Source organism: Barbus barbus (assembly GCF_936440315.1).
Source record: "Barbus barbus genome assembly, chromosome: 6".
Classification (NCBI taxonomy): domain Eukaryota; kingdom Metazoa; phylum Chordata; class Actinopteri; order Cypriniformes; family Cyprinidae; genus Barbus; species Barbus barbus.
In genome coordinates this window covers 39,395,455-39,418,734 of record NC_136734.1, presented here as the reverse complement: position 1 = coordinate 39,418,734, position 23,280 = coordinate 39,395,455, and the positions used below count along the sequence as shown (strand labels likewise).

General features: G+C 34.9%; 1 protein-coding gene across 2 annotated transcripts; it reads left to right on the top strand.

Moving 5' to 3' along the window:
* The first annotated feature begins 214 nt into the window (after positions 1-214).
* Positions 215-12,811, top strand: LOC306871286 (sin3 histone deacetylase corepressor complex component SDS3). Of its 2 annotated transcripts, none has more exons than XM_079419098.1 (12): positions 215-437; positions 3,638-3,707; positions 3,846-3,901; positions 4,705-4,776; positions 4,915-4,934; positions 5,029-5,185; positions 5,854-5,949; positions 6,189-6,250; positions 6,762-6,807; positions 6,894-6,999; positions 10,889-10,973; positions 11,358-12,811. In XM_079419098.1, exons 1-12 carry the CDS (start codon positions 326-328, stop codon positions 11,454-11,456), a joined length of 981 nt encoding a protein of 326 aa, XP_079275224.1. In that variant the 5' UTR covers positions 215-325; the 3' UTR covers positions 11,457-12,811. The 2 variants fall into 2 exon arrangements, with proteins under 2 accessions (XP_079275224.1, XP_079275225.1); XM_079419099.1 differs by having other exon boundaries at positions 6,762-6,783; positions 11,358-11,983.
* Positions 12,812-23,280: the final 10,469 nt, after the last annotated feature.

Sequence of the window (23,280 nt, the reverse complement as noted above, 5' to 3'; positions counted from 1 at the left end):
ATGTTCCTTGACTGATATTAACAATACATTTGAAACGCGGAGAAACCTCTCTCTCTCTCTCTCTCTCTCTCTTCTCTCTCTCTTCTCTCTCTCTCTCTCTCTCTCTCTCTCTCTCTCTTCACATTTTCTTCTTTCCCTTATGTCATACTTGCGCACAAGCTATTCAAACTACATTTCCCATCATGCATTGCTCAAACCCCTCCACCAATCAGATTCCTCGGCCTTACCCTCCATTGAAAAAGAGGCTCGAGTCGAGACTGAAAGCGTTGTGGGTGCAGTGTGATTGTTTACACATAGGCCTATCATCATTTTTTGAATATAATAAATGGCCTCGACTTTACTGTCACCCATGGTGGATTATTATAACGACGAGGAAGAGCTAGACAGTGTGGATGAAGATGAAGATCGCAGTTTCAGAGGCAGAGACTCGGAAGAAGGTGATTACGCACGATAATTTAAGTTTGTTTACCTTTTAATCCCTTTCACTTATGATTTATGGATTGAGAGACATGTTTAATTGGTTAATGAGTGAACTGGCTGTAGATTGGTGATGAAATGCTGGCTCTGTTGTACATGTGTGTCGAGTTGTTCTCGGTTTAACGTTATTTTAGCAGCACCTCACTGCTTTATTGTAACCTCATTAAATGCATATATTGATATTTTTAGACCTAAATGATGGCTATGTAAGCTCTAAACCCTATAACGGTTATGTATTTTCTTATAGTTGCTTGTTTTATGTGATATCCAGCCTGTTGATAAACAGCTAGCAGTTAGCACGCGTCAGGAACCAAATCCATGAACTAGCATGTGTTGTTGTTTTCATACATACAGCCTCGAAGTCAGCTCCACCAGAGGACTTGCTTGTTTTCAGTGTAACATGTTAGGAAATACATGATTTATATAAGGGTTTGTCTGCATAGACAAATATAGTAGTTCATTTCGATTGTCCCCAAAGACACAAAATGTCTACAAAGACAAATGGTGCATGCTGTTATCATGATTTAATATTAATTTAGAAACTACAAATATCTTTTTATATGTAATATTTGTGGATTTCAAACTTCGTTGGTCAAATGGACAATTGAAATGAAGTAGTGAAATCAAAAATTGTATTATTGTTGTGTTGAAAATATAAGTTTCCCGTTCATACAGATATAGAAATGATAAATAAAAGTGTGCTCTTAAAAAGGTTAATGTTAATTTGTCAACTAGTTTGTCCTTTCAGAAATGTTTAATCCAGGATATTTGTATAAAAATGGTATATTATCAGTCTAAAGTTGAAGTCTTACGTGCTTATCAAAAATACAGAAAAACAATTATGTTGTGAAATAAGCTGATTGCCATTCGTCCAGTCTTCAGTGTCACATGATCCTTCTGAAACCATTCTAATATGCTGATTTGATGCACAAGAAACATTTCTTATCATTATCAGTCTTAGAATCAACTTGTTACAGTTCCCAGATAGCACAATATATAATATAATAATTCCTCTAGTAAGAAAAAGGCCGCAAACAACATGCATGTAATATCTGTCTGAATATCAGTCGCCATAGAAAATATAAGTAAATGTTATTAATTGAGCACATTTAAATTCAGCTTACACTGACCAAAGTGCTGCACAAAAACAATTATGAAACACAATGAAATATCAAATAAAATGGAGTAGAAATCAAAGATAGCAGTAATAACGAAGTTAATAGTCAGGAAAGGCTAGAGACTAAAGATACACTACAGTGGCATGCGAAAGTTTGGAGACCCCTTGCAGAATCTGTGAAAATGTGGATAATTTTACCAAAATAAGAGAGATCATACAAAATGCATGTTATTTTTTATTTAGTACTGTCCTGAGTAAGATATTTTCCATAAAAGATGTTTACATATAGTCCACAAGACAAAAAAATAGCTGAAATTATTAAAATAACCACATTCAAAAGTTTGGGAACCCTTGGTTCTTAATACTGTGTGTGGTTACCTGGATGATCTACGACTGTGTTTTTGTTTTGTGATGGTTGTTCATGAGTCCCTTGTTTGTTCTGAACAGTTCAACTGAACTGTTCTTCAGAAAAATCCTCCAGGTCCTGCAGAATCTTCAGTTTTCCAGCATCTTTTGCATTTGAACCCTTTCCAGCAGTAACTGTATGATTTTGAGATCCACCTTTTCACGCTGAGGATGATTGAGGGTCTCAAACACAACAATTAAAAAAGGTTCAAACATTCACTGATGCTCCAGAAGGAAACACGATGCATTAAGAACCGGGGGGTGAAAACTTTTGAACAGGATGAAGATGTCCAAATTTTTCTTATTTTGTTGAAATATCATATTTTTCCATTTAGTACTGCCCTTCTGACGCGACAGAAGATACTTGCATGTTTCCTGGAAGACAAATGAAGTACAATTTACCTTGATCTTCAAATTCAAAAAGTTTTCACCCCCCGGCTCTTAATGCATCGTGTTTCCTTCAGGAACATCAGTGAATGTTTGAACCTTTTTTAATTGTTGTGTTTGAGTCCCTCAATCATCCTCAGCGTGAAAAGGTGGATCTCAAAATCATACAGTTACTGCTGGAAAGGGTTAAAATATTCAAAAGATGCTGGAAAACTGAAGATTCTGCAGGACCTGGAGGATTTTTCTGAAGAACAGTTCAGTTTAACTGTTCAGAACAAACAAGGGACTCATGAACAACCATCACAAAACAAAAAAACAGTCGTAGATCATCCAGGTAACCACACACAGTATTAAGAACCAAGGGTTCCGAAACTTTTGAATGTGGTTATTTTAATAATTTCAGCTATTTTTTTGTCTTGTGGACTATATGTAAACATCTTTTATGGAAAATATCTTACTCAGGACAGTACTAAATAAAAAATAACATGCATTTTGTATGATCTCTCTTATTTTGGTAAAATTATCCACATTTTCACAGATTCTGCAAGGGGTTCCCAAACTTTCGATCCCCACTGTATATTGCCAAAAGTATTGGTCACCCCCTTCTAATGAACATGTTTGATTACTTTAGTAATGTCTATGAGTACAAATCTTAATGTTTAAGCATATAATGATATTCTAGGGAATTGTGTGCTTCTAATTTTATAGCAACAGTTTGGACAGAACCCTTTTCTATTCTAACATGACAGTGTCTCTGTGTATAAGACACGGTTTAAAAAGACATGATTGATGGAGTCAGTGTGGAAGAACTTGACTGGTCTGCAGAAAGACAAGTCCTGATCCCAGCTGCACACCTCTGGTGTGACTTTATATGCAGACCTTGAGCCAAAAACTCATCACCAAACAAAATTAGAAGCACATAATTCCCTAGAATATCATTATATGCTTTAACCTTAAGATTTGTACTCATAGAAATGACTAAAGTAGTCGAACATGCTCATTAGAAGGGGGTGCCAATACTTTTGGCAATATAGTGTATGTCTTAAAAATGAGATGAAATTGTCATGTATGTCCACTAGCTGGTGCTGTATATGTGCAGTTATCACTTCAATAAACTGAATGGCATCCCAAAAGGAGTTCAGTGGGGTCAAGTTTGGGCTTTGTGCAAGAGAATCAAGTTCTTCCATACCTTGTCTTATCCTATAGTGCATAATTAATTTATTGCTGTATTGTTTGTTATTATTATTATAGACACAGAAGATGCCAGTGAAACAGATCTGGCCAAACATGATGAGGAAGATTATGTTGAAATAAAAGAACAGTAAGTATTCCTACTAATTTACCATCATTTAACGTATAATGTATATAACGTATATGACACATTTCTGCTTTCAGTTGCATGTTATGAAATAAAACTGGATCATTTCTTTGAGATGTTGTGTTTATGTCTTGATTTCAGGATGTATCAAGACAAACTGGCATCCCTGAAAAGACAGCTACAGCAACTGCAAGAAGGTGACTGGAAATACATATATTGAAATTATTTATTTATTTATTTTTTAGAAATACGCAATTAATTTTGGAGTCGAGTACTTTGATAATGAAAGTTTAAAGTACACTACACTAGTAACTTATTAATTGTTTACATAATATATTTATGTATACTGTGTATATTTATTGTGTATATATAAATACAAACACATGCATGTGTATATATTTAAGAAAAAATATATGTTTATATATTAAATATATTTCTATATAAGAATATAAATGTAAATATTTTCAAAATATATATACTGTGTGTGTGTGTGTATTTATATATACATAATAAATATACACAGTACACATACACATTATGTAAACAAAAACTTTTATTTTAGATGCGATTAATCGTTTGACAGCACTAAAAAAAAATAACATTTCATTACTATTAACTTTAATATACAAATTATACATATATAAACTCTATATAAAAACATTATTATTTTTCGCATGTTCTTATTAAAATATTAAACAGCCTGTAAACAAAAGGACATGTTGTGGAGAAAAGAGAACAGGGACACTGATACCCGTAAAAAATGTAATATATTTTGATATTTTTTGAGAAATATATGTTTCTAATTGTCTAACGAGGTGATGTAGCCCTAGTCATTAATGAACTGGGCTGGTAACTAAAAGGCTGTAGGTTCAGTAATCTATCACCATTGTGCTCCTGATCCGGACAGGTTACTCCAGTGGGATTGTTCCTGTAATAAATGTACAGTACATCAAATATCAGCTACAAATTAGATCAATTCCATACCTATGCGTTTCCACAGGCACACTGCAGGAGTACCAGAAGAGAATGAAGAAGCTTGATCAGCAGTATAAAGAGAGACTTCGTAACGCTGGTAAAGATGATTTATAATAATAGCTTTTCTTCTCAATGTGTCAATATTTCAAGAGCCAACATTACATTATTAATGCTTATCTTATTTGTACTCGCTCTCATTTTCTGTCCTTCTCCTCCCATCTCTTTATCTCCTCAGATCTCTTTCTACAACTTGAGGTAAGCTGCAAATTATACATTTTATGTATCTGTGGATTTATTACTGCAGAAAGAAACGGCTGTGACAGGTTAATTAATGTTAAATGTCTTGTAGACAGAGCAGGTGGAGAGGAACTACATCAAAGAGAAAAAAGCAGCGGTGAAAGAATTTGACGATAAGAAAGTGGAACTGAAGGAAAATCTTATTGCAGAGCTGGAGGAGAAGAAGAAGATGATCGAGAATGAGAAATTAACTATGGAGCTGACAGGAGGTGAGAATAAGGTGCTGTTGTTGAGAATAAGATCCTGTTCCTATAGCTGAATGTTTAGCTATTCTCTTTTGTGTTAAAAGAAAACCTGAAGCTGTAGTTTACCCAAAAAACTCATCATTTGCCATCATTTACTCCCTCATGCACCTGAATGACTTTTTTTCTGCGGAACACAATAAGAAAATGTTTTTTTTCCATGCAGTGAACAAAGACTAAGGGACTTTCAAGCTTCAAAAAGATTAAAAAAGCACCATAAAAGTGTAATAAAATGATTAAAACACTCTTTAGTGAATTCACAAGAGAAGTAGCAATGTCCTATTCATAAATGTATCATTTTTCTGAGTCAATGAATCATTGTTCTGATTTATAAAAGCAAACTGAATGATTTGTTCACAGATCAGATTGAACTGGTCCACAAGTTTAATACACAGACTCGATGATCCAGTCACAGTGGTTAACTCACTGGAGAGGGCAATTATCAGTGAAAAAATACTTACGTTTTGGTCTGTTCATCACACAAAGCTATTGTATGACGACTTTCGTCTTTTTTTTTTTTGAAGGTTGAAAGCCTTAAGTTGCCATTCATTGCAGTTGTATGAAAAAGATCGACTATTACAGCCTCATTTTTGTTTCATTGACTTCTTTTTATTTGGTCTATTTATTCATTTTAGATTCCATGGAGATGAAACCTATTATGACCCGGAAGCTCCGGAGACGACCCAATGACCCTGTGCCCATTCCAGACAAGCGGAGAAAGCCTCCACCTGATATCCTTAACATAGCTGTAGAGACAGACCACATGCACCGAAAACAAGGGCTCATCTTTTATGCATCTGTAGCACTTTATTTAATTCCCTGAAGTCCATTTCTAGTGCTAGTCAAACTCTTTGGCATCAAAAACAATGAAATGCATGACCTTTAGTATTAAACAGGCTGCTGTTCCTTTAAGAGTTCATTACGTAAATGACCCTTATTTTCATAAGCAGGTTTTCTTAACTCTCCTCACCTCAGTTAAACTATTTACTCAGTGATGAACAGATCATGGAGGATCTAAGAACATTAAACAAGGTAGGGTTACTTCTCAGCAAGACTGTAATTGGCTCCGTTTTTATGAAGCCCCATAAAAGTCTAGCTAAGTACAAATTTCACTGCCTCACAGATACAGTACATATTTTCAATATGTCTCATTCTACAGCAATATCATCGTCAATCAAATTGTAATACACTTGCATATTTGTTTGCAGGATATGAGATGAGGAAAAAGTGTGATAGAAAAAGTTTCCATTTCATGAAAATGTAATGAAAGTCTTTATGACTCGCGCTATGAAGAAAGGATCTTTATTTATTTATTTATTTATTTTCCTAAAAGCTCTCTATTAGGTAATAAAAAGTAGAATCCCCTGAATATGTCATTTGCGTTTTATTACTCAGTGATACATGAGAAAATTCATATATTATTTGGCAACAAGAAGAAATAGGCTGTTTTTAAAAGCAAACATGTAGAAGCTTTTTTTTTTTACACTCTGAGATTGCTGAAAAATCAAAACGATCTTCCTCATTTGCTTTGTTTCCTTTATAGCTTAAATCTCCGAAAAGACCAGGTACGGACGTCTTGTCTTTTAGAGGTGATTCCCCATATACTTCACCAGAAATTTCCCATCAGTTTATTTTAGCCACAAAAGTTTTAAAATGAATGTGTATTGTTTTTCAGCATCCCCGTCTTCTCCAGAGCACCTCCCGTCGACTCCAGTGGACACCCCGTCCCAGCGTTATGAGGCACGGATAGAGGAGGGCAAGCTCTACTATGATAAGAGATGGTAAGGTTCTCTGTGTTCTACTGGGCTTTCTCACACTTTCCTAACCCCAGGTACTTGTAATTCTGGGTTATCGTGATTCACACTATTCAGTTCTTTAGATGTCACACTGTATATTTCTTAACTCTGGCATGACATGCTGATTTGCATATTTATGAGGTCAATGACTAAATAATGGTTTAAAGAGATGATGACCCAGGGTAAAGCACAGTGTGAAAGGGCCTTATGAAGACTGTCTGAGTTACATTGTGGAAATTAATGATGTAGTTACGGCTTCTTCCAGATAATTGTGTATGCTTGCCACGCAAACCTTGACCCTCTGATTCTTGCAAGATCTTAAGGCCTCAAGAAATCTTACAGTCACTCTCTAGTATATATACTGACCACAAGATGGAGCAATCGTCTTTCTGATTTTCAATTCTATTATATTATAGTTACATAAAGACAAAGTCACATCACAGAGCTGGACTGAACTGAGACAAGACAGACTTAGAGCATGCATCTATCTATCTATCTATCTATCTATCTATCTATCTATCTATCTATCTATCTATCTATCTATCTATCTATCTATCTATCTATCTATCTATCTATCTATCTATCTATCTATCTATCTATCTATCTATCTATCTATCTATCTATCTATCTATCTATCTATCTATCAATAATCTGACTATATTTATAATTATTTTTTTTTTTTACTAATTTTGATAATGATTCTGGCATTAAAGTAGCATGGAATGTAGAAGAGGTTATTTGAGAAATTTCTTAAGCTTGTAGCGTTCAGATTTATATTGTGTTTGGGCTGTAAAAAGGTGCTCTCTTTAATATTTCATTTATTACCTTAAACTGTTATTTCATTAGCTTTGTGTACATACGGTTGTGTATGTGCTGTAATTGCAAGGCGTAGTTTTCTTTAACAAAGCAACATCTGTGGCAGGATTCAGGTCATGAATTGCTGACATGGTATTTACTGCCGTCTGTGTCGTGATATTTAATAACGTAAACATCGTGGACATGATGATCCACATATTCTGACATGCAATACTCTGTACAGACTATATAAATCTATATTTAATTTTTTGTGTGATCATAGTGCACAGGAAGGTTGTGGTTTAGGATGAGGTCTGAAGATTACTCTGTCTTGTGCGTTTTTGACATTAAACGTCATGAATGCCTCTGGATTTTTATGAGTGTGTCAGCATGCATTCATCCAGTCGTGCCCTTTAGACAGTGGGCTGCCGTAGCTTTCAGCAATGCAATCCAACCGGCACATTTGTGTGCGGATGAGGAGAGAGTGAGCGGAGGAGGAAATGTGGTCTACGGTGATACCACGGGCATTACATGGATAATGTTACATGTGCATTAAATGTAGTTTTATTCTGCTTTTTAATAATGAGTGGAGAGTTATGCTGCTATCTGAACTTTTCCAGAGGATGTTTATGTGAGAAGGTTGAAGCCACAGGCTACTTTTGCTCTGTGTTTTAAGAGATGACAAGCTCGCCCTCTCTAATTAGTGGCGTTTGCTAAGACAACCATCACTGTTGCATTGCTTTTGTGCCCACAGCAAAATAAATCATAGTTTACTTGACTTGTAAAAGTGAGTTTGTAGTCTCTATTCAATGTGTTGTAACAAAAAGATTCAAATAATAGCAAGAAACATTTATTAAGTTATCCTCCTCAGCGGGTTGCATGCCAGAAACAAACACGCAGTGCGAACAGTATGTGTGATTCACAAACAGTGACTCTTAAGAACCAGTTTTTCCTTGCTGCTCAATCTATGCTGTTGCAGCACGGTTAAAAGAAATCATGTTTTACCTGAATTGTGAATGTGAGTTTGCATTCTGTATTGAGTGTTTTGCAATATGTATACTTAAAAATAATGCAAAAAAATCCTTTTTCAGGGTGCTGTATTTTAAAATAATTTTGTATAAGCTTTACTGATCATTATGGAAAAGGTTTTAACCAATATTATTCATGCTTGCTCAATGAACCATAAACAAATATTGCACGTGCACATATGAAACTGTTCTTAAGACAATTAAGGTCACAGTTACAGCAACGTAGGAGAGTAAAGAGACCTTTCTACTGACTCTGATTAACGTCCAGGGTTCCCGATCGCCTGCATGATTCTGCCATAGTCCTGATGCAGGGAGGCATGAGGGCTGCAAATGTGGCCAGAGCAATAAACTGCACTGTCCGTAATGTAAGAGGTCTAAGACAGTGCTAAAGTGAGACGAGAAGGAGAGCTGATTGTCCTTGTGGTGGCAAACCACGTGTAACTGTGTCTGAGAGCTGTCTTGGGGAAATAGTGGGGAAACATCTCTCTTATTTGGAGCATCACACAAGAAACTCACCGCGACTTTGTTCAGGGACTCAAATTCTCAATAAATTCAAATAAAAAAAGAAAGTCAAATACATGTGGAAAAAGTTCAGTTTATGTCTCAGTGGTTGAACTTTTTATGTTAATAGAAATATTTAAACTTGAAATATTAAAAAAGAAATTGCTGGTAATAAAATCAGTCGAGTTTACAACATGACTAGTCTAATACGATTCTCATTTTTTTTTTTAAATTGAGATTTATACATCATCATAAAGATTAATAAATTATATTTCCATTGATGTATGGTTTGTTATGAGAGGACAATATTTGGCTGAGATACAACTATTTGAACATCATTAATCTGAGGGTGCAAAAAAAAATCGAAATATTGAGAAAATCGCCTTTAAAGTTGTTCAAATGAAGTTCTTAGCAATGCATATTACTAATCAAAAATGAAGTTTTGGTATATTTACTGTAGGACATTTACAAAATATCTTCATGGAACATGATCTTTACTTAATATCCTAATGATTTTTGGCATAAAATAAAAATCGGTCATTTTGACTTATACAATGTATTTTTGGGTATTGCTACAAATATACCCCAGAGACTTAAGACTGCTTTTGTGCTCCAGGGTCACAAATGACTCTTGAAGCCTGGAAGTATGTTTACATGCAGTATTCATCAGTCAGAATGAATCCAGTCCGATTTGTTTAGAGTTGTTTACATGTACTACATTTAAGATTATTCTGAACAAAACTTAAGCGCATGCCCAGTGCCCAGTTGCCTCTTTCAGAACCAGAGAAAGCCAAAACTATACTGTCGCTGCCAGCAAAACTGCCATTTGTTCCTTGTTGACATCTAAAAAGAAAGCTAACAGATATGTCTGAAGAGCTTTTTTGACATTAAAAGAGACATAAATCAACATACGCCGGTTATTTTTAGTAAATCAAAAACAGTGTACCCTGGTTTTGAAACAAATGACTAATATGAACTGGTTATTTTAGTGAATAGTTCAAAGAGACGAGTTAGTAGCCTGAAACACTGCCGTGTATAATTGACATAATTTGTAAAGAAAGAACTTAATTTACATGTGAGCAAAATAGACATAACTAAAACACACCCAAATAAATCATAACTATTACTTTGGAAAAACTCTTACTTTTGTGAACACATGGACCTTTATTTATTGGTTGAAGGTGCTACAATTTACAAAATAATAACCATAAAAATGTGACTTATTTACAGAATATCTAGGTAATTGTCTTATAAAAATAAGTACACTTCTACATTTAGAAGCTGGTGTTACTCCCTTTAAAAAGAAATCATTTAATGTTAGACATGTGTAATTGCATATAAGAGAATTCTTATGTGGAAAAATTCATGAGGGTGAGAAAATGATGACAGAATGATCATTTTTGGGAAATCCTCCAAGTCTAAATATTGCTTTTTCAGCGGAGATAAGCTCACATACAGTACTCGACTGAGAACATGGCCCTAAAGGGAATTTTCTCTAATGGTCTTTCAGTCTAGAGGATCTCAAATGACCAATGCTGTTATTGTTTCAGGTACCATAAAAGTCAAGCAATCTATCTGGAGTCCAAGGAGAACACCAAGATCAGCTGTGTCATCAGCTCTGTGGGGACCAATGAGGTTTGTGTCTGATTCTCTCCTCTGATTGGTGCTAAACAAATGACTGTGCTCTTCAAACTAATGGCCTGCTCCGAGGGGGAATAAACAGCAGGTTATTGAGATCAGCCCAAGTGCATCAGCTTTGGAGGGACAGAAGAGGAAAATTCTCATTTATTGTCATCTGCATCCATATCAAATTGTACAAGGATGTCTTTCCAATAGCTTTTGTCTCATTTGCATCCTTTTAATGCCAGCATCAGTAGCACACTGCGTAGATCTGGACTTTTACTTGCTGAGCCAATGGCTTTGGAGTATAAATCAGTGTTTGGGATTCATTTGGATGCTGGAAGAAGGTGGTGGTGGATAAATACTGAAGTGCTTTGTCTTGGATTTTGACTCTTGCAGATCTGGGTGAGAAAGACAAGTGACAGTACGAAGATGAGGATCTATTTAGGGCAGCTGCAACGAGGGGCCTTCATCATTCGACGCCGATCAGCAGCATAGACGTCCTGTGTGTGTGTGTGTGTGTGTGTGTGTGTGTGTGTGTTTTTTAACAAACATTTTAAAGCTCCTCCTGTTTCACCAAGTCAGCTGCTACATGTTTAAGCATGAAATTTCCTCCTGTCTCTCATCTTATTTTTCTATCACTCTCACATGTATGGTATATAGATATTACCAAAGTATATCATGAAAATATCTTTGTTTTTGCCTTTTTCTTCTCTATGAACTTTGCATTGTATGTGTAATGCAGTCTCAATGTCTGAGGTCAGGATCAGCGCTTTACTGTTTGATTGCAAAGAGCTCTCTACGATGAAGTGAGTAGATGACAGTACCCTTTGGGATTGTATTCTATTACCAGTGAGGCATTTACAAATCTTATTTAGATGTGCTTTTTTTTTTTCTTTTCTTTGATATGTAATGCCATAATCTATTCTCTCAATGCATTTGAAAGTGTACAGGATTTCAAATTACTTTGCTAGTTTTAATTTTGTATTCTGGTGAATATTAAATAAATTTGGCTCAAACAGTACAAAACAACATTTATTTCTTCAGAATTGTTTTTGGATTTTCTCTCCATTAACAGTGCTGTAAGTTGACCTTGTTTTTAATGCCCTTCTACTTGCATGTATAATGAGACGCATTCATATACATTTATGTTCCTGGCAGAAGCTTTTTTTTTTTTTTTTAAACAAACAACTTGCAAGCAAATATTGGCAGGTTGCTTAGAAGTTTGTAGTGCCTTGGTAACTAAGACTTAGGTAACTAAGATGCTTCATTTGTGTTTGTGTGCTTCAAATTTCGAAGTAAGTTTTGGTTGTACAGTATAGGAATGATATTTCCATTCACTTCTTCATTCACAAACTATTCTCCCTATTCACCCAAAACAAATTCTGGAAATGTACTCACCCATCCAAGATGTACATGAGGTTATTTCTTCATCAGAACAGATTTGGAGACATTTTGCATTACATCATTTGCCTACCAATGAGTCCTCTGCAGTGAATGGGCTCCATCCATCCATCTTCAAGACGTTTGTAACTTCAAACCACTGATTCTAGCTAAAATATGAGTCCTCTATCCGTAATATTCCTTTCTCCAGTGGAAAATGTCATCCTGTCTGAATCAGGAGAGAAATCTGCACCGCTCAAGTACAAGTAAAAACTGTCCAAAACCATTCTAAACAAATATGTTAGTGGATGTTGATGAGTAGACAACTAGAGTAGTTATTATGGATTATGGTCTGATAATTTGGCCAGTTTCAAGTTAGAACACCTTAATGATGTATTTGTTTCTCATAAACGCACAGCTTCACTTAGATATGAAGATTTAGAGGAAATGCATAATAAAATTGGTAAATGAAAACTAGAAACCCTTTTCGTGAAGTCACTCTGACTGTTGTCCTTGTAATTTTCAGTCTTGTAGCCTTCCGGACACACTGTTTGTTACCCTATTTTAGATATCCTTTCATTTTCTTGTCACTGATTTTTTTTTTCCTCCCCATTTCCTCTATAAATGACAGGCCATTCTTTTATTGTCCAGTTCAAAACTCAATTCCTCCCCAAAACACAAACTTTTTTTTTTTATTCTGCATTCTGAAAGATTGAGTTTCTTGTTCATCTTTTCTGCCCGCATGTCCATTTTAAAGTATTTTTCTTTTTCAGGAAACAGTCTTTGGTGTCGAATCAATTCATGATGTTTATAAAACATCTTTCATTATTTTCTGACAGAAATGTTCTGCCTTGACAGCTTTTTCCCTGTGGTTAAATTGTACTTTAACAGCGTTCAAGTAAATTCTTATCACTTTTGTTGTCGTAACATGCAAATCAGCAGCGATATGGTTTATGTAGTCATTCTTGATCTAATTCATGACATGCTATGAACTGAAATCCCATTCATTTTCTCCACAGAGGAAAAGATTTTTAACCTTTACAGACCTGTAAAGACAGACCTACTGTGATATAATATTAAGCCATCTGCATTATTTACTTAATTTTTTAACTATAAACTACATTACCCATGATTCTTCAACGTAATCTCCACCAATCAGAAATACTAGTTAAATACTACTTGGGATGGTTCTTTCCTCCATTAAAGGCATATATATATATATATATATATATATATATATATTTTTTTTTTTTTCAAAATACTTTCTGCTTAAAATTAAAGTTGTGGTTCAGCTGGTTGGCTTGGTTCATGGCTTATAACTCTTGAACAAAGACTTTTTTAAAAATCCCTATGGGAAAAATGAATGTAAAAAATACTTCTAGAATCAAGGCCACTGAAAAAAAGTGTCCCAGCACTGTTGCACTATATTTAATAAATCCGTTACATTTAAGAATGAGTCACATAAATGCAGATGCAAGCACCTGGGTGTCACTCGGTCTGGTTAAACATACCTGACATTAAACAAGATTAGTTATTATTCAGGCAAGTCTGCGTGCTCTTAAAACACTCCAAGGTGTCTTTACCACACCGTTATCACTAAAGCGTGACACTCTGACATCATGAAATGTGAAACCCATGCATGTGAAACTGCACTGTTAAAAATATCACATCGATTCTCATTTTTACTCTCCTATGTTAAATTTTCATGAAAAAAACTACCCGTTACTAATTATTTCGTGACCTCCGTGAAAATGGGAATTTACAAAAACTCGTTTTGTCTTTTTTGCATTTAAATGGACAGTTCCTCCAGGGCCGATCAGCATTCAATAAATCACCAGTCCAATCAATGATCCCTAATTACTGGAATCAATATTAGTATGGGTCAGCAAGGGTGCATTAAATACAAAGTGAATGTTTGCAATAAATTCTCACCATTTATTCCCTAGAAATAGTCTTTAAGCTGTTATTATTTGGTCTTGGGAAAAGGATTCCATTAAGGCTTTCCAGTTTTGAACAGTTAATGTGCCTTATTAGTGCGAGCAGCAGTCTATAAATCGTAATACCTGCAGCTTTCACTGCGGTGGGCTTAACTCGAGAGTTCCCCGGACACCAGCTCAGCTTCAGCTTCTCCGTTTCAATCTCTTTTCACGCAGTGCTGTGTAGCAGGTGCCCAGCCATTCCCTGTTCCGCTGTGAATCTGTTGCCGCCCATGGGACGTCTGGCTGGTTGAAGTTTGGCCCCGGGCCGCTCTGGTTTGTTAAGGGGAATATGGGTTTGATATGTGCTGCAGGTCGCTCTGAGGGTTTGTATTTCCTCCTGCTTTATCTGTGAAAGACAGACCTGTGTGAAGTTGTAGAAGGAAGAAGTACGTTTTGAAGTTTCTGTGCCCCTTCTGAAGGTTCAAGTTCTGTATAATGGGATAGTTCACCCCAAAAAAACTGAAGTTTTTATATTTCATGTCTGAAACTTTTTATTTGATTTCTTAGTCTTTTCCATGCAAACAAAGCAAATAAGCAGCATTATATTATATAATTAGTTTTCTGAAGCTATACTTTTGGTGAGGAACGGAACCTGAAGTTATTTGCCGAAAATCTACACTCTTAAAAATAAAGGATGCCATAGAAAAATCTTTTTTTTTGTTTGTTTAAATGGTTCCATAAAGAACCTTTAACATCTGAAGAACCTTTCTGTTTCACAAAAGCTTCTTTGTGGCGAAAGAAGGTTCTTCAGATTATAAAGAGATGGTTCTTTAACTGAATGGTTCTTTGTGGAGCCAAAAAATGGTTCTTCTATGGCATCGCTGTGAAGAACCTTTTAAGCACCTTTATTTTTAAGAGTGTAGCTCTCAAATCTCTTTAACATTTTGGTTTATTTAAACTTGGTGAATAGCGATTCGAATATGACAAAAAAAATTTTTTTTTTTTTTGTAAATTTAAATACTTGGTAACATTTAAGTTAATGTTTTGTAGCATATTTTGTACATCTGAATTCTCGTGGTGACATTTGAGCAAATTGAATTGCTTTATAGATTTGTGTTTTCAGTATTCAGTTAAAACACCCCAAACTCAAATTTGGAAAATACTAAATCTAAAGTTCAGATTGTACAGTATAGGACGGACATTTCCATTCACATAGGTGAGTTAAATGATAACAAAACTATTCTCTCTGTTCACCCAGAAATTTGCTGAAAATGTACTCATCCTCAGGCCATCCAAGATGTAGAGTTTCTTTTACTGGACGAAGCGTTATGGATTATGGTCTGATATTTTAGCCAGTTTCAAGATGCCTCAATGATGGATTTGTTTCTTACAAACACAGGTTTTCTGGACTGGACTGGAGTGGTGTGGATTATTGTGGTGTTTTTATCAGCTGTTTGGACTCTCATTCTGACGGCACCCATTCACTGCAGAGCATCCATTGCTGAGACATTGATGCAATGCTAAATTTCTGACGAGGAAACAATCTACATCTTGGATGGCCTGAGAGTACATTTTCATTTGGGGGTGAACTATTCCTTTAACTAGCTTGATTTTGTTATTTAAAGTGGCTGCATGCAATTTCCTTCTGTTTGTTCTTGTCTTTCATCCAACACTTCTGATAGCCTATTCCACTCCGCATACAGCATGGAGTTACACACACCCTTTTTTGTCTATATAATCTTTTCCCTCATTTTCATTCAAATATGCATTGTGGTGTTCTTTGTCAAGATGTATCATCTGCTACAAGTTGTGGCTGTGAAAATCCATTTGTTGTTCACGGCCTTCCTTTTTAAATCTCTCTGATTTACATATCTCTGGCTGCATGTTGTATTCTTGCACACTGATGCTTAACAGCTGCTATGAATATGTAATATTTCACACACGTCTGTTTCTTGAGGGGAAATTAGAGCCGTAGTGGGAATAATGGCTTAATTATGTGTTGCGAGTCTTGGTCAATACCTGCACGAGAGAAAATATTTGTTTGTTGGTCTTTGATTTTACTGATGGGCTGTTTTGTTATGTTTCCTCAGTGTTTGGTGCCAAATCTTTTTAAATAAAAAAAAATCCCTTTTAAAATGCAATCAAGATCTGAAATAAAGAAAATCATGAATTTTTTAAAGCTAGAGGAACAGCTCCAGTTTCAATAGTAAATAACAAATGTTGCATTATTTGCATACGGAGAGAGAGAATTAGGGACATCGCTTGTTGTTTGCTGAAATGCATGCTTTTTTGACAAATTGACGTTTTTTTCTGCTCTGTAGAGCTGCTGCCGAGGGAACGGATGGCATCACAATAGATCGATAAAGCCAAGTGTATTCCACGTGATAGAGTGCAGCAGGGCTCAAGCACAGCGGTGCATGTTGCATTTGTTGCTTGCACGCTTTCTACAACCTAGCGATTAATCGATCAACCCTGTTCTCTATAGCCCGAGTCTGATTACTGCCAGAGAACAGCGAGCGGCGGAGAACTGCTCTTTTATTGTGAGGGAACAGATGGAGGGATGATTCAAAATAAACATCTCGCAGGAGTCAGGAGTTCACTACTTGACAACATGACAAAGACATTTCAAACGTGTCTCTGTGAGTGGGTTTATAGCGTCTTTAAAACTCAAAAGTTAGCTGTGTGCCAGAATCTAGTGGGCTGCTTCCCTATAGACAGCATTTTATACATAGAAGATATTTTGAATAATTCAACCATTTTTGTCCATATGGGCTCTAAAATAACACAGGTCCACATTGACTTTCATTGCATGTTTCAAAATAACTTATTTTGTGTTCCACAGAAGAAAGACATATAAGTCATAATATATCTCATTATATTCTCATCACATATTTTCGATTCATTTGTGTGAATCAATCAAAACTCATTCATTTGCATCACTTAATATTCCTATTTGGAATTTTTTATACACTACTGTTTAGAGTTAATAAGATAAAATATATATATATATTTATAGCAAGGACTTTAAATGAATGGATTTTTTCCCCTTCAATTTCTATCTCAATTTTTTTCATTTCTATTCATCAAAGCATCACGGTTTGCACAAAATATGTGACTTCAACACTGATGATAATATTATGAAATGCACAAAATCAGTATATTAGAATGATTTCTGAAGGATCGTGACACTGAAGACTGGAGTAATGCATCAGCTTTGCATCACAGAAATAAATTACATTTTAAAATACGTTCAAGTAAAAAAAAACAGTTATTTTAAATCGTAATTATATTTCACAATATACTGTATCAAATAAATGCAGCCTTGGTGAACAAAAGAGACTTCTTTCATAAACACTTTTAAAATGTTTTCCCATCCCAAACTTTTGAACAGTATACTGTATTAAAATGATTTAAATATTAGTAAATTGAGCGGTTATTAATGTAAAGTTACAGTATATTAGTGCATACAAATGAAAGTATTCGTCCTCATGCTGATTTGGTGTAAGAGTATGATTATTTAGACAGATTTTTCTTCAGTTCTTCAATTAAATGTCTTGAATTTGCTTGGCTATAATGGCTGTTCCCTTGAAATGATGGTTCATCTGACTAAAACATATCCTGCCATTTCAGAGCAAATAAACGAAGATATACCAAGTGCTTTCAAAAGGCGTCATATTTTGTATACTAATGTATGTTACATCATATTTTGGCACATATATTGTAATATGTGTCTTGTTGAGTGTGATTCCTCTCAAGGTTTCTCTTCCGCTTCATCTAAACATCTTTATTTGTCTCGGTTGCCCAAGGCTTTGCTCAATAGGAGGTTTTTGTACAGGTGTTTTGAAACAATATGTGTTAAATCAAACTGACTTGACTTGACAATTTCACTCATCCCTACTGTATTATATGCACTAAGGTGAAATTATATAACGCTACATGCTGCCTTCCAAGACTTTGCATGACTTTGCATCAGTTTGAAGTAAAACCTGAAAGAGAGAGAAAAAGTGCTGTATGCAGATCTGACCATAAGTGTCTGTGCTTTAATGGCCGCTCTTATTCACTGTCCTCTGCGTTTTTTATGGCTCATGACACACTGTGAATGTCATCAGTTTTCCTCTTTCTCTCTCCTCACAGAAACACACACCCCACGCTTGATGGAAAGACATGCTCTACAGCACTGCTGCTATGGACATGCCACTTTGTCTCTCATTCCCTTTATTAAAATTGAGCACAAAATTACCACCAATTAGTGTTGCTGTGACAACGCCGAGCTCATTTTCTCTCCTTCTTCAAGCCTGATGCTAAATTATTTGGCTCACAAAATGAATTTTTTTTTTAATCAAGAAAAGTCAACCAATTTACATATTCTGTACTTAAATTGCATTTTAAAAAATATGTTTTCTGCACACTACCTTTTCAGTGTTTGGGGTCGGTAAAATCATTTTAATCTTGGCTGCATTTATGTGATCAAAATATGGTAAAAATGATACAATTGTGAAATATTATTACAATTTAAAATAATAGTTTTTATTTGAATATATTTTAAAATGTAATTTATTTCTGTGATGCAAAGCTCAATTTTCAGCATTATTACTCCAGCTTTCAGTGTCACATAATCCTTCAGAAATCATTCTAATATGCTGATTTACTGCTCAAGTAACTTTTATTAATATTATCATGTTGAAAATGTTTATGATGTTCAATATTTTGTAAAAACCTATTTCATGATTTTTTAATGGATACAAAGTTCCCCTCTCTCTCATATAGTTCTAAAATATTTTACACACTATTTGACACAATTTATATTTCAAAACAGTCATTCTTATTAAAGAAATGCCAAGTTCCCAATATGGCACTTCCCTCATTCTGTACCTCTAAGAATGTCTTTATGGGGCATGTTGTCACAAAAGGTCAATGTGTTTTAAGTGAACTGTTTTTTTAAAGTAATTAAGGTATGTTGTGAAAGGTAACTGTAAGTAGTTGTATGTATTGTTGTATGCAATTTTGTGGGACACCTGGGAAAGAAACAGAAGCCATTCGCCTTATTAGAAGTCAGTGTACCATCAGAATTATTCTAAAACTCATATTTGAAGGTAAAAACGTACATTAAGGTACTTGACTTAAAAACAACAACAACAAAAAAACCCTGAAGCAAATTCACTGGACTAAAACGTGAAAACTATGCAGATTGTTTGAAGATCAAATTAAAAAGATCTGGTGTATTTTTTTCAGGAGATCACAGTATGCATGCAGATTTCATTTTCAGTATCACACCCAGGGAAAGATAACTGAAGAAAACAAAGAAGAACTGAAGGTATTTTTATATGTGTGTGTTAAACAATGTGACTCAGAGACAAGAGGAGACAGTGGAAGAAACGTGCGAGAGAGAACTGGACCCTGCAGAGTTTACACACACACACACACACACACACACACACACACACACGTTGGTTTTTGTGGTTTATGGGGACTCTCCATAGGCGTAATGGTTTTTATACTGAACAAACTGTGTGTGCTATTGCCCTACACCAACCCTACACCTAAACTTAGCCCTCACAGGAGACTTTGTGCATTTTTAGATTTTCAAAAAAACACCATTTAGTATGTTTTTTAAGCCTTTTGAATTGCGGGGACATAGGCAGTGTCCTCATAAACCACCTTCATATTGTAATACCTCTGTCATACCCATGTCATTATACAAATTTGTGTCCTCATAAACCACATAAACATGCACACACACACACACACACACCGAGAGAGAAAGAGTATAAAGTTTATTTAAAGGTGAATCTATGATAAACTGTTCCACTTTTACCCAAATTACAATGATTCTGATATCTCAAATGAAAACTGGTATGTAGTGACTTATGATATGAGTTGTGAAGACCCCCCTCTTCAGAAAGCCTGGAGGCTCAAAATATCCCATTTGATTTTTCAAAGACAAATCAGATAAGATGCCGCTGCCAGCTGCAGGGAAATAGATGTTTCATAAATAAGTGCGAACTGATCTTTCTCTCTCTAACCAAGCAATTTAAAGCAACAGCGTGGGACTAATTGTTTTTACTTTAGAGGCATTAGAAAGCACACTGATAAAACTGAACACAGCAAATAAAGGTCAAAATCAGGAGTGTGACAGATACCATATCTTTCATTTTGAATTTAATGTCATGATTAGTCATTCTTTTATTTTAATGACTGTTATGAAAAGCATCTTTGCAGAGTAAATTAGATTCCTTTGCAATAATTGTAACATTTAAATTTATTTTCATACATGCTCCTGGTCCTATTGTGAATGTTTAAGAGGTGCCCATTTTTCAAAAATAAATTATATGTTATATTATAAATTCTAAACACACACACACACACACACACACACACACACACACACACACACACACAATTTCGGTCTTTCTAAAGCAAAACTTTATGGTTAAAGGGGTCATGAACTACCTTTGTTTTTGTTTTGTACTGTTCTCTGAGGTCCACTTATGATGTTATCAAGATTTTTACATAAAAAACACAATAATTTAGAGGTAATAGGCTATTTTCTGTCCTCATTTTCTGTCTCCTCATTTTGGTTTCTCAGTTCATGACCCCTTTAATTCAATATGTTATTTGCTGTTACTGTAATTATTTGTGAAATTACTAGCAATGAGTGGAAGTTGTTTCAGCACCATTTTTTCAGTGTATTTGCCAAGGCCAACTTAAAAAAAAAAACACTACAGACATATTTTAAATAAATAAATAAAATAACAAAATGCTAAAACTTTAACTAAAAATTAAACAAATTGAATTTAAAATAAATAAATACAATGAAAGATTAACTAAAACCTCTAAATAATACACTGCACTATAGAAGTCTTTCTTCATATGGCCGTGAGGCACATCACAGCCTCACATATTGTTGTGAGATGGATAGAAAAGACTACTGAACTGAAAAGACCTGTCCATCTCCAAAGCAACTCTGTTCCCTGTTTGTTCCATTTGTCCTTTTTCTGATGCACATTTAGCTTTCAGCAGCATTTGTTGCCTTCTCTAATGTGTTTAGCTGAGGGCAAGTTACAGTAGAATCCTGCCGTGCGAAATGACTTCACAGTATGTGAGACGCGGCCGCTCAAACGCTCGCTGATCGCCTGCCTGCTTTGGCCCCTGATCCCCTCCACTATGTGGGAGGCTGGACTGTATGCACTCTTGGCCCCGAGGCCAATTCTGACAGAATATGTATTTCTAAAAACACATCGTCCCCTGTGCACCAGAATAAAAGACAGATGAATCTCTTCATGTGTTTGAGTATAGTCTAGTGGATAAAAGCAGCTTAAAAGAAGAATGAGAGAAATCTCTAATGGATGCAGTATTAGAGATTGTGAAAATTTTCACAATCACCTGGAAAGAGGTCACTTTATATGATTTTGGGGAAAAAAAAAAAAGTACAAATACCTTAAAGTTAATGAATAAACTATGATTGCTGAAAGCTTGATTTTTAATTCCATTTAATTCTGCACTCTGTTTCAAAGTTACTGTATTATACCCTCATCTGACTCCATTGTGCATGTCAAGCATGCAACACAACTTTACAGTTACTCCTAAATCACAAGCATTCTGCTTCGGAGGTGATAAAAAAAAAAAATCTGTAACGAATAAAAACACTCTTTTCTGGCTACAAGAAATGTTCAGAAATTGTGCCAGAACAGACCGATGGCTCTCCAGACCTTTGCACATGCCACATTTCTGTTTATACTTTTAAAAATGCTGTTAATTAAAACTAAAATGAAAACTATTAAAAAAAAATTCAGCTAGTTGCCAAGACAAAATTTCTCATTTTCATGTTTAACCCAACATACTAAAATAACTAAAACTAAAATTAAATAAAACAATTAGACATGAAGACGGATTAAAAATTTAGACATGCACGCTTCAAAAAACAAAAACAATAAAACTAATAAAAATGCACAATAAAATTACTTTAAGACTGTAAAATGAAAAAAAAAAAAAAAAAATCATGATATGTTGTTGTGAACTAATCTTAGTATATTTTAAATTCTAGTCATGGCTGACAAAAAGCAGCATGTGCTGGACTGATTAATATGATGAGTAATTCATCTTTTTTTTCTATTTACATTTCAATTCAATTACAGGTGTCATATTTGGCAGTAGATTAGTGGTTCAGGATTATGGGACATTAAACAGAGACCCACTGTAACACAACACCAGAATTATTAATTGCCAGAAAAAAAAAAGAACAAAACATATTGGTGTATTTTGATGTGAGAAGACAACAGGGGATGGACTTTTTCACTGAGGACGCATTGTTATGAACTATGGACTGGTATTTTTGAAGTTAAAACACCTTAATGATTTGTTTTTTACAAACACTCATCTTTTCAAGACATTAATTGATGTATTGGAGTGCTGTTTGGACTCTCATTCTGACGGCACCCATTCACTGCAGAGGATCCGTTGGTGAGCAAGTGATGTAATGATTTCTTCAAATCTGTTCTGATGAAGGAATAAAATCATGTCGAATGGTCTGAGAGTAAGTAAATTATCAGCAAATGTTCATTTGTGGGTGAACTATTCCTTTAATATCATCATAAACTGAATTATTAACATAACACTATATATTGTCAAATTCATCCTAAAGTATTTCAATATTTCTCTTGAATTAAATAAATGACCACACAAACACTTTGTGGTCAGTTTATCCTCATTGCAAGTGAACCTGTATATATGTTGTTCAGCTGATAAATTTGGCTTCTCATATAGCTTCTCATAGTTGGCAGATAAATTTGTGTCTGATTGGACACATAACCTTTGCCATCAACAGCAGAAGCCGTGTGAAGCATTTTCTCCTCCTTTGTAGAAACTGATAAGCCTATTTATTCTGCAATCCAAACTATGCATGATGATCTACTTAATTGCATTTTATTATTTGCATCAAGCATGATATTTGCTCTGCTGTCCGTGACCTTATCAGAATTAAAGCATTTCATGTTTTTCAAGTTTTCTGTGCTCTACCAACG